This window comes from Triticum dicoccoides, chromosome 7B, assembly GCF_002162155.2.
Source record: "Triticum dicoccoides isolate Atlit2015 ecotype Zavitan chromosome 7B, WEW_v2.0, whole genome shotgun sequence".
In the NCBI taxonomy this organism is placed as follows: domain Eukaryota; kingdom Viridiplantae; phylum Streptophyta; class Magnoliopsida; order Poales; family Poaceae; genus Triticum; species Triticum dicoccoides.
The window spans coordinates 710,817,045-710,829,490 of NC_041393.1; the positions used below are offsets into that span (position 1 = coordinate 710,817,045).

General features: G+C 43.2%; 1 protein-coding gene and 1 non-coding gene across 2 annotated transcripts; one reads left to right on the plus strand and one right to left on the minus strand.

Moving 5' to 3' along the window:
* The first annotated feature begins 964 nt into the window (after positions 1-964).
* LOC119342274 lies at positions 965-1,163 on the plus strand. Its single transcript, XR_005165507.1, has one exon. It is a non-coding gene; the product is annotated as a U2 spliceosomal RNA (small nuclear RNA).
* Positions 1,164-6,197: 5,034 nt separating this feature from the next.
* LOC119337544 (transducin beta-like protein 3) lies at positions 6,198-11,828 on the minus strand. Its single transcript, XM_037609707.1, has 14 exons — positions 11,357-11,828; positions 10,998-11,180; positions 10,656-10,805; positions 10,099-10,304; positions 9,723-10,008; positions 9,511-9,645; positions 9,274-9,392; positions 8,617-8,773; positions 8,284-8,530; positions 8,121-8,197; positions 7,523-7,642; positions 7,042-7,172; positions 6,793-6,967; positions 6,198-6,699 (listed from the first exon to the last, which is right to left on the minus strand). The coding sequence occupies exons 1-14, from the start codon at positions 11,687-11,689 to the stop codon at positions 6,376-6,378; spliced, it is 2,643 nt and encodes an 880-aa protein (XP_037465604.1). The 5' UTR covers positions 11,690-11,828; the 3' UTR covers positions 6,198-6,375.
* Positions 11,829-12,446: the final 618 nt, after the last annotated feature.

Here is a 12,446-nt window from a genome sequence, read left to right on the forward strand (position 1 = left end):
TCGACGGCCCAGTAGGACGACGGCAGGAACGACAATGACGGCACCTCCTGCGCCACGGCCGAGACCGGTGTCGCCCTAGGGACGACGGTAGTTGGCGGCTTGGACTTGGAGGACGTCAGTGGTGGGTTGTTGTCGACGTGGGTGTTGCGAACGGAGCTGAAGTCGACGTGGATGCTGATGGTTGCCAGGGAGCATGCCCTGGACGTGGATGGAGTTGTCGCAGTAGCGGCAGAAGAGCGCCTGGCGTCCAGGCAGAAGACGATGGCGGCGACAGCACGTGTGTTCCCGGAGGAAGACCAAGCTCCTCGCGCTTCCCCATCGTAGCTAGTGTGCATGATGGCGGCATGCGGCTCGCGATTAGCTTCCTAATAGGATGGATGCGTCCGAGATAAGTTTTTTAATAAGATAAATTTGTCTGAGATTAGTTTCCTAATAGGATGGATGCACTCTGATTTAGTTTCCTAGAACAGGATGTACCCGTGATTATTAGTTTCCTAATTGCGCAGGCGTGGAGTTTCATATTTTTCTCCACGGTGGAGTACGGTCAGTCAATGTAAATTGCTAAGTGCACACAGAAAATGATTTAGGTTAAGGCTAACGTTAGATTTATTTTAGTGGACCTAATCGTGTGATGGTATTGGATCTGTGTACGGTTTGTGGGATGTGCTTAAAAAAAATTTGTTTGATTGTTTAATAGTAATATAAATATAGATTAAGACCATCTTAGCGACGACTGATTGGGCCATGGAGCATGTGGGCCGTCACGCCCTTGCTGATCGAAGGAAAAACCTACCCCGGCCCGCAGCGCTGGTTGAGCGGGCAAACAAACGCAGCTCTGTATACAGATTGTGAAAACAGAAAAGAGCCTTTGACTCGTCTGGAATTAATCCCACATCGCGTGCCCGGATACCTGAGGCGGTTCAGGAACAAATAAAAAGGGAGCCAAGGGCACGATTTAGGGTATATACCTTTCTCGGCCTCTTGGCTAAGATCAAATGTAGTATCTGTTCTTGTCAGTTTAATATCTGATACGTGGATCTTCGGATCCACACTATGATATTAATTTAATTTTTTTGGGGAGGACCTATAAAATGTAGCTTGCTGCATGGGTCCTCATGTGTCTTCCAAGCGTTGCACTATTGTTTGGAACAGGCACACCCCAACCAAAACATAATGAAATCTTTATAGTTTTCTTTTTTGATGGAGGAGTATATATCATAGTCTCATTTGCATAGTATGCACGTAACTTCAGGGTGAGTTTACTGCCGATTAGCTCCTCCACACTCCCTTCTCAAGCACGCAACCATCTCTTGTCAAAATATTCGTAGTTTCAGTTTTGTCCTAACAAAAAATTATGTAGATTTGATAAAGTCTATAAATAACATACAAACATCCACAAGTAAAGTACTCCCTCCGTCCAAAAATACTTGTCGAAGAAATGCATAAAAATGGATGTATCTAGAACTAAAATGCGTATAGATACATTCATTCCTCCGACAAGTATTTCCGGACGGAGGGAGTATATCCCAACATCAAATTAGTTTCATTAGATTTATCATAAAATATATTTTCATTTTTCTTTTGAAGTTGTGGATATTATAAATGTTTCCATAGTCAAACTTAAGGAAGTTTGACTTAGGATAAATATAAAACTTCCAATATTTTTACGGGTTTGCTATTTCACATTCAGAGATGTGAAATAGTACCTCACATCTAAGTGCATCATTGTGGGAGAATAGTTTGCTATAAGGTTTGTTTGTTTTTCCTTATTTGTTTTTTCATTTATTTTACTTCGGTTTTTAAACTTATATTTTTTTTACATTTTAGGTCTTTTTAAATCCATGATTTTTAAAATTTTATATTTTTTTAAAATTCACTGTTTAATTTAGTTCCCATAATTTTCATGCAAGCGCTCTCTCTACCTTCCACCTCGTTTGTTGTTGTTTGTTTATTATGTATCTTGTTGTTGGCCTAGGCCTGTTCGGCTCCGCTTTTGTCAATGCTCGACTACCAATTGAGGTCTGAGCTTTTTTGTCCCAGTTGCAAGTACGTCCTCGACTCGCAACTTGAGTCCAACATTTTTTGTTCGAGTTGCAAGTTCACTCTCAACCAGCAACTGCGACCCGACCTTTTCTTCCCCTGGTTGCAAGTCCATCATCGACTCGCGACTGGGTCCAACTTATTTTTTCTAGTTGCAAGTGCACCATTGACTCGTAATTGGGTCCCGAAATTTGTTGTCCCAGCTGCAATACCCCCTCGACTTGTAACTCAAGGTGGCAACGGGGAAGGGGATGACCGGGGATGGCTCCACCATCCCCGCCCAGATCCCCGCCAATCCCCATACCAGCGATCCCCGTGAAGCATTGCAGGGACAAAACGCCCCCCATCCCCGTTAATATCGGGTACCCGGTACCCGTCGGGTATCCATGGGGATTTCAAAGCTCACTAGGATAGGTGAGATTGAAGAAGACATGGTCGTTGGGAGAGGTGGAGAAAAATGATTGTGTGAAATATCTAGGTATTAATCTATATATTCTGCATTTGTAGTACGAATGGCATAGTTTTCGGGTATCCATGGAGTCCCCACGGGGAGAATTTTATACCCATTCCCGCCCCGCGAGACTAACGGGTACCCACCAGAGAATACCCATGGGGCTAATTTGTCCCCCATTCCCGCTCCATGACGGGTAAATCCCCGCGGGTACCCGTCCCCACGAGGAATTTTGCCATCTTGACTTGTAACTAGGACCTGAAATTTTTTTGTCCCAGTTGCAAGTCCACCCAACTGGGGTCCGACCTTTTTTGTCCGAGATCCAAGTCCACTCTCAAGTCACAACTGGGACCTGACCTTTTTTTCCCGGTTGCAATTGCACTCACGACTTGCAACCGGGTCTCGACACTTTTGGTCCTAATTGCAAGACTACCCTTGACTCGCGACGGGGCTCCAGCCTGTTTTGTCCCAATTAAAGTCCACCCTCGATTCTTAACTGGGCCTCAATCATTTTTGTCCTAGTTCTAAGTTCACTCTCGACACAAAATGGGGGTGGATTTTTTTCTCCAAGTTGCAAGACCACCCTCGACTCGCAACTGGGAACCAACCTTTTTTGTCTGAGTTGCAAATCCACCATTTACTCGCAACCAGGGCCCAACCTTTTTTATCCGAATTGCAAGCCCACCCTTTACTCACAACTAGGGCCCAACCTTTTTTATCCGAGTTACAAGTCCACTCTCGACTCACAACTGGGGGCCAATCTTTTTTGTTCGAGTTGCAAGTCCATCCTCGACTTGAACTAGGGCTCAACCTTTTTTGTCCGAGTTGCAAGTCCGTCCTCGACTTGCAACTGAGTCCTGACCTTTTTTACTCCGAGTTGCGAGTCCACCCTCGATTTGCAATTGGGACTCGAATTATTTTCCCAATTGCAACTCCACCGTCGACTCGCAATTGGGGCTCGACCTTTTCTTGTCCCAGTTGCAACTCCACCCTCGACTCACAAACTAGGGCCCAACCTTTTTGGTCCCACTTGCAAGTCAAAACTCAACTCGCAACTAGGGTCCGACCTTTTTTATTCCCAATTGAGAGTCCACCCTCGACTTGCCACTAGGGGTCCGACCTTTTTTTGTCCTAGCTGCAAGTCCGCCCTCGTCAGCGAACAAACTGCCGATGAGCCGGCCCAAGTAGCTAGGATACATTTTTTGTTTTGTTTTCTTCATGTTTTTTATTTTTTATTTATCATTTTTCTTCAATGGTTTTCGTGTGCTTTTAAGTTTTCCCTTTTTTAAAAATTGTTCTCATTTTTATGATTCTTTTTTTCTTTATAAATTCACAAGTTTCAATAAATGTTCCAAATATGTTAATTTGTTCATTTTTATAATAAAAATTGTATTTATCATATTTTTAAAAACAAACCAAAATGTGTTCACTTTTTGTTCTCTTCTTATTTATCTAGTTTCTCTATTTGGTTTTCTCAATTTTTTTTTGTTTTTTCCTGTTTGCTTTTAGTTTAGTGTATATAAAAAAGTTTGCTTTTAGTTTATCATATATAAAAAAGTTCACCGTATATCAAAAAGAGTGTTCTCTGTATATTTGCAAATAATTGTATGTATTCAGAAAATGATCATCATATATTCAAGGATTGTTCACCATATATTAGAATTTTTTGGGTATTCGTTAACATTTTTTATAATTTTACAAAATTATGTAATTCATGAACATGTTTTTTGAAATATGTTTTGATCAAACTTTGTTCCTTACTAAAAACTAATTATAAAATAATAGGAGTGAAAAACGCAAAAACCAAAAGGCAAAAAAAATGTTGGTAGCCTAGAAGCTAGCGATGGGAGATGTATTCCCTCTGTAAAGAAATATAAAAATGTTTAGATTACTACTTTAGTGATCTAAACACGCTTATATTTCTTTACGGAGGGAGTACTTGTAAAGAAAGGTATAACGATTAGACGCAAAATCTCAAATCGATGTTAGCACTAGCGATCAGCTTTTTTAACGGGTAGCTAGCTACCAGATTTTTCTTTTAGGGAACTAGTGACCAGATTTGCGTATAGGCTGGCCATCAAGGAGGACGCAGGGCGAGCTGGTTTTTAGTTTCGGGGTCTGGCAAATTAAAATCGACCAAACAACAAAAAACAATGTGGTGCTGACATCGTATTTAGATGTGAGGTATTATATCGCATCTAGATGTGATATAGGCAGACTTATATCTGTTCTTAATGGAGCGGTTGATAGTCCCCGTCTCGGGTGTTTTCGTCCCACCTCCCACCTTTGTCGGGTTTTTTTTGTCTCTCCTCCTGTCCTATTCCCAGGTTTACTCACACCGTGTGAGGACAGGCAGATGATGGGAGGAAGATGGCGGGCAGATGATGCAGATGCAGTCCACCACGCAGATGGGGCTCCGTGGGCCTTGCTTCCTCGACAATATACAGAAGGGAGCAAGGAGGGTTGGAAGGCCATAGAGCGCAGCGGGTGTCTCCTCAATAAAAGAACCAATCCATAGATACGTTGACTGATGTTCATAATGACGACACTTCTCTCAACTTTTTCCCAAGCTCGCTCTTGCAATATGTAAGTCTATTATTAGCAACGCAGTGATTTTGCTGGAGTATATATAACATGATTGACACTTTTGCAGGTAAAGCAGAAGGAGAACGGAGCTTTACCTGAGAAGGAAGCAGGATTTGTGGGGGTTTTTTTTTTTGTGAATGTATGTTATCAGTGGTGGAGCTTGATGAAGATTATTGAGGGGGCTAATCAGAGTTGAGGGGGGCGAAGAAGATAAGTCATGCATGAACTCAGAGAAATCTTTGATATTTAAGCCTAATAATTAGGGATACACAAGAGTTGCTATAGAGTAGGGGAGGCAATAGCCCCTTTGGCCCCCACGAAGCTCCGCCACTGTATGCTATATTTCACAGAACATTTGCATTAGAAGGACGAGGGCTTCGTGCAAAGACGATACTTACATTTCATTCTACTATATTGGTGAGATAAATCAATCATGTTCGTATGGACATTAATTTGAGAATGGCGCCGGTGTCTGCCGGGTCCGAAGGCTGCTGGTGGAGTCGTTTGTACCATCTTTTTTCATCTGTCATCTACCAAGGTGACTGCAAAATGATGTGTCTGTTACTCAGGTGATGGGAGTGACCACTAATCTGCATGACACGTGTGGTTGATTCTTAATTTGATACATAAAATTCCAGTTCTAATTTGCAGTACAAGTGAAGATGACTTTAACATGCACTTATTTCAGTACAAGTGAAGATGACCACTAATTTCAGTTATAATTTGTAGTATAATTTGATGTGTCTATTATAATTTAAGAAACCAGGTTTATCTGTAATTTGTACAAGTGAAGATTGCGGCACCAGTTATCTGTAATCTGTACAAGTGAAGATTGTGGCGCCAATTGGTTGCTTCAAATTTTGTTCAGGTATGTGCTTTCACTGATTACCTTAATGCCAGTAATTCTTGATTTTCACTTCATATATGAAATGATTTAGCTGCTCTTGATGAATATCCTTCAGTACACCTGTAAGTTCTATAGCAGTCAGATCGCAGATCCAACAATTGCAAGTGGAGCAAGCAACTTTGTGGCTGGGGGCACTGCCTCCGTGGAAGACAATCAAGGCGGCAAACCAACCCAGCGGATAAGATGGCCCGCGTCGATTTCTGAAACAAAAGCTTAGCTATGAATTCCATCGGAAAAATTTAACGGATTACTCGTACACGCCTGATGTCTTTTCGACTCGGCAAATAATACATTCTGTACAGGGTTTGTCATGAAGCAAAATAAACATGATTCCACAGGCAGCAGCTACAAAATTGGTGGTGCGAAGAGAGAACCGGTCAGTGTTAACTGTTTACGCCTCAACAGAAACAACAGCGCTCGAAGAAGCCTTCACCTTCTTACTACTTTTCTTGCTTGATTGGCTTGTTGTTTTGCTGGATTTTCTCTTCCTGCCCGGCTTCTCCGGGGTGTCCTGTGCAGGCTCTGCTGGCGCCATCTCAACATTGTTCATTGACGAGTCTTTGGTTGTGCCCGCATCTACGTCTGGGTCTACGACAGACATTCGGGCCAAGGTGTAGTCCAATAAAAACGTGCTGCGTACTAGTCTATCGACTCTGCTGAAGTGCCTTTGCGAATATGGAATGAGGCCCTCGAGGAGCTCACTGATGCCTTTTATCTGCACAAACCAACGAAATTATCTCAGGAAAAGTCTAACAGTTTGTCATAGATTATCATCAATACAACTCTTCAGAAAGCGAAAAGTAATTACCTCCAGGATATCAGTGGGAGGCAAGCTCCTCAACACCCGAAAAAGTACAAACTGTGCAACATGACAAAACTTGGGCTTTGTGTTCCATTCACGTATATACTCAAGAAGCACGCGAAGCCCTTCCTTTGGGAGACCAACAAGGGCTTTTTCTATAGGGTCCTCTGGATCAGCTTTCCTGCACAGCCAATAATATATCAAATTTTATAGAAGAAAAAGCAAAGTGACCTGACCACCTTCAAAGACAAGTACCTGCAAAGCTGTGAGAATAACTCAAGAAGCCTGCGTGGTCTTCTAAGCTCAAATGCGAGTTGTATTGCTCTTGTATAGTCAGAATCTGACACTGCATTTTCCAATTCCTGGCCTCTTAAAACTTCCTCCTCCTGCAACAATGGTGAATGCAGATAAGCATTGTACATAGATCCAAGGAGCCATAGGCACTCACAGAAGGAAACATGTACGGAAAATGGCATCCATCAAGACTCGAGAATATGGTAAATACATAAAACAAATGACAGAAGTCAGGATCCAATTACCAGACCACTGACTGCAATTGTTTAATGGATTCAAGGTTACATCCATTTATAAGAACCAACGATCATGTTTCCAGTGTTTTTATATTCTGGAAAAAAAAGATGTATCCGGTGTTGTTTGCCAAAGAAACTATACAAAGACAAGCATCTCGCATGCAAAGCTTTTTTATCCTGAAGGTATAGTAGAATATTGCACTTGCCTTCTTAAGGAAATCCTCCTGCTTATCTTCCATCGTGCAATCGTGCCAAAGGTTAAGATCAGAATCAGTTCCGCCAGTAGCAAGCATTTCAGTTCTCTTGCCAACAGCCAGTGCCCAAATCTGTTGAATAACTGACAGTCAGTTGGGGAATCCTTACTAAGCATTCAGCAAACGAAAAATACATGTATTGCCTAAACATAGTATTCGGAATTTACTAATGAACTAACTTTCCAAAGTTTATGTTAGATAGTAAGGTGGATATTAGAAAGTTTTCATAAAATCATACATTTTGTCAAAAGATGAACTGCTTAGTAAAGCTAAGTAAGTCGTAAATTAACAAAAAAAAATGATAGCAAATGACGAGGCTGATGAATCGCACAGCGAAACTGCACACTATCTCTCTAATGAAACGGAACACCGGCAGTTTCTGTTTGACTGAACACAAGTCAGGTTCATTACTAAACTCTCTTACAAACTGCTAACAGCAGGTCAACATAGTGTTTTAGCTGCCAATGCCCCATAAAGATTGCAACATCATAAAATGTGGATGATCTACTGAGCTCAGATTACAGATGATAAATAGAGCAGAGCTAGATACCTTCCCATCGTGCTTGTCATACGTAGCAATGCACTCATTCGTCTTTATCGTCCATAGCTTCACTAGACCATCGCTTCCTAAAGCAAGGACATCACAACAAGGGAGTCAGTGCCACCACCCAACACCCTAAAAATAATAATAAAACGTGTTTATTTCTTATTACCACAAGAAACAAACTGAGTTCCACGTGAAAGGAATGAAGCTCTTAAAACACTTGATGTATGACCCTCAAATGTCTTCAGGCATGAGCCATCAGCAACATGCCATATTTTGACAGTTTTGTCACCAGATGATGTTATGACACATTGTTCAACAGGGGAAAACTCAACTGACCAAATGCCCCTTTTATGCCCTTTAAGGACAACCGATGACACTAGGTTAGGGAGTTTCCATATGCTTGCAGTTCGGTCCTACAGAATCATGGTAGTGAGATCTGACAGTTCAATGAGGCAAGTCAAAAGGAACTTCAAGATAAGTAGCATATACTCAGTCTCACCTCCGAACCACTGCAAACAAGGCCGTCATTAGGTGAGACAGACAGAGAATTAATATCTTTATCATGTGCAGCTACACCAGCCTTTGCTTTGAGAGGAACTTCACCGCCAGCATCAATGAGTGTATCATCCCAGGTCCAAACCTTGATTGTTCGGTCACTAATGATAAGGCAAGACTTATTTTAGAAGAACATTAGCAAACGGATAGAGGGAAATGGACAAGGAAACTATCATTCTTGTAAGAAACTGCGGTGAAGAAAGACTGAAAGTGTTGAATAGTTCCACTCGTTCCAGAATTTGGACTTGAGCATTGGTTCACTTCGACATGTTTGCATCCACAAGTAAAACTAGTGAGGTTCTCTAGTACCAATGAACGAATCACCAAGACAGTCTCGAGTTGCCGACATATATTCCCATGGCTAGTTGACTAATTGGGCAGTTCAATGCCTACACTGCTACATACAATAACTCGATATAAAAAGGCCAAGTCAATTTCCTTAGAAAAACTACCCGCCCATAGACATGCAAAATCCACCCACCCGCTCAAGACTGACAGATAACTATACGTCTATACGTCTAGAAGAAGAGTCACAATTGATCATTGAGGAATTGAATATCACTCAGCTCTGAAATGGAACAGTTATGATTTTCAAACTAACCTGCTACCACTAACAAAAAAGTTCTTTGACTTCTTTGAGAAAGCAACACAACCAATAGCTCCTAGATGGCCTTTACCAGTACCAATACAGCTTCTCTTTTCCATATCCCACAATCTTACCTGCGAGATACCAAATGTTACATCCAAAATGGGAAGAATGACAAAGGAGTAATAATAGTTAACCCACAAAAAATGTATGTTAATTCAGCAATATCTTTAGGCAGGAAATCACACTTACAGTATTATCTTTGCTCCCAGTTACAACAAGTGTCTTCCCAGAAGCAGACACACAGGTATCAAGGCAAACAACAATTTCAGTGTGACCCGCCAGCACATAAGAACATGACATTGATGCAACGTCATAAACACGGACCTGCAAATGCAGGAAATGGTGTGAGAAATTGGTTACAAAAAGTCCACAAGAACTGTAATATAAAACTATTCACGCACCTGCTCCAAGTTAGTGGCTACGGCAAGATATTGTTCATCTTCCCCAACAAACTTCAAATCAAGAATCTCGTCATTATAACCTATTAGACGTTTATATAGGTTCAACTGGAAAGTCCCTTCATCAGTTCTTGTACAAGAATAGAACAAAAATTGTTGATCAGCAGTGACACATAGAATTCCTTGATCATCTGGCAACATATTAGTAGCTGTAAAGCCCCTTCTAGATTCCTCGTTTTCTGAGTTGATGGTTACATCAGATGACTGCTGCTCAAACACGCAGACAGCGCTGTGGAATAACCAGAAAAGCAATTGAGAAATGCATTCTAGATGGACAAGAATGAAGTATTTAAGAACTGTATATGCAAGATCAATGTACCTTTCCAAGCACCATATGCGCACGATTCCACGTTCACCAACCGTAAGAAAATAACCATCCGTTTTTTCCTTCAACTTTGCCGCTTCGACACCCAAACAAGCCAAGATGCCGCTCCCTGGTCCAATGAAGGAAACACCTTCTATCATTTCATATGCTGGTATTGTCTTCTTTGAGGCGTACTTCCGAAGATCCCACACATTCACAACCTACAGACGTTTCATCCACTCAAAATGTTGGTAGCTCAGGACAGAAATATGCATTGCAAATTTACAATTTTTATACTGATGAATATCGGAATGCTAGCCATTAAAAAGTATCTAGTCTAGATAAATAAAAAGCATGATCGTAACTAGCCCCATCCACCATGAGGCCATGAAGATCATCTATTTTATGACTGTTGCAATCAATTTCAAACCCCAGCTTTTCCAGTGTCTAGCAATGACAAACCAATGGAACTCATGCATCATCAAAGTATAAACTAGCACACACATAAATATGAAAAATCAACTTATAAACATAGGGGAAATTTAAGCCAGATTTCAATCCTCCCGCTATACCTTATCCCTTCCTGCACTGAGCAATGTTAGCCCGTCTTCTGATAATGCCAACGAAGTCACTGTTGAAAAATGTGCGTTAAGCACCGCAATGCATTTTTTGCTTTCAAGGTTCCAAACGCGCACTGTGCCATCATCACTTCCTGAAAATAACTAGACATCGAGAAAATAATGAGGCTACAAATACCATGAATGCAATGAGAAATAGAAGGCATGTATCACAAAAACCAACAACAGCTCAGTGGGGCTAATACTGAGTTACTTGCACCAAGAAGAAAAAAGTTTGATTTCAATTGATCATGTTTTCTTCACATGTAAGTAATTTATCTCCAAAATCATACTCACCAGAAGGCGCTTTGGATCTCTGTGGAACATTATGGTCGTCACAACACCTGTATGACCTCTAAAGAAATGTGTGCAAAACCCACCATCCACATCCCACACGCAAACCTTCTTGTCTGCTCCGGCGGTTGCAAGCAACCCACCAGAAGCATGGCATGACATGGCCATAACAGGACCATCATGTCCCTGTTAAGTCATAACAAAAAACAAATGAGCATACCTCGGATATTGAGGAACAAAAAGAAGGCAGTACTAATACGCTCAAATGAAAAATTTATAGCTGCAGAAGATGTTGACATTTATATGTGTAAATCCTCCATTCTGTCACCAGAGAAGAGACGAAGATTAGAAAAAGCACCTACCTTCCAGCTGCGGATGCAAGTGCGAGACGCGAGGTCCCAGACCCTGATAAGCTTGCTGTGGCCAGCAGCAAAGAGCAGGCGGGAGTCGGGGGACAGCGCGATCCCCGTGACGGCCTCGGAGTCGCCGTCGATGGGCTCCCCTATGGCGGAGGCGTCGGCGGCGGACACCACGCGCAGCTCGCTGCCGCAGGCGCACGCGAGGAACGCCTCCTCGGCGTCGCCCTCGCCCTCGCCGCGGGGGGCGCGCCCGACGGCGAAGGGCCCGCCCGTGTAGAACTGCTGCAGCGAGCGGTCGCAGCGGTAGTTGTTCTTGGGCCCCTGCGACAGAGCCATGGCGTTGCGCGTCGGCGGCGGGTCGTCGGAGCTAGGGTTTTGCAGTGGTGGCGGCGCGAGAAGGGGGGAGCAGGGTTTAAGTCGGCGGCGTGGCCGCGCGGGACAGTGGGCGGCGGCGGCGGCTTGAGGATGGGAGAGGACGAGAGTGCGGCGGCTAGGTTCGGTTGGCTTCTCTGCTCGATTTTTTTTTGGGGACATGGCTTCTCTGCTCGTAAAACCTAATGTGCTGACTTACTGGACTGGGCCGGGGACGGTGGGCTGGCAGGCAAAGCTGGACTGGGAAGCTACTACTACTATTTATTTAAATATAAAGGGCCCACATGTCAGCTAATCGGGCGACCCATCGAGTGACCCACGGGCAGGACCTCATGCCCATACCCTACCTGGGTTATCCATCGGGCTAACCCATGGGTGAATATGCTGACCCATACCCTACCCATTCGGGTCGGGTGCCCATGGGTCGGATTGCCGGGTTGAGGCGGCAGTGCGTCTATGCGGGAGGGAGAGAAGCCTAAGGCGTCGACACGTGTGTCCCTGACGCAGCGACATTGAGGGCTGTGGCCCTGTTGGGCTCACTTTTAATTTTGTTTTGAGCAAATATTCTGAGCTCACATAAGTGGGGTGTGTGTGTGGGCGGATGCTATCCCCGCATAGGTTGGGGAATAACGATCAAAACACCAACCCCGCGCGCCTCGTCTTCAGTGTAGGCCGGCCTATTTTGGGTTTTTCTCCACCGACTTTGAGAAGTTTCTAGAAC

Coding starts and splice junctions, on each gene's coding strand:
- LOC119337544 (XM_037609707.1), bottom strand. CDS start 11,689: ATGGCTCTGTCGCAGGGGCCCAAGAACAACTACCGCTGCGACCGCTCG. Junction 11,181..11,356: donor CTTGCATCCGCAGCTGGAAG/GTAGGTGCTTTT, acceptor ATGACTTAACAG/GGACATGATGGTCCTGTTAT. Junction 7,643..8,120: donor ATGACAAGCACGATGGGAAG/GTATCTAGCTCT, acceptor GTTATTCAACAG/ATTTGGGCACTGGCTGTTGG.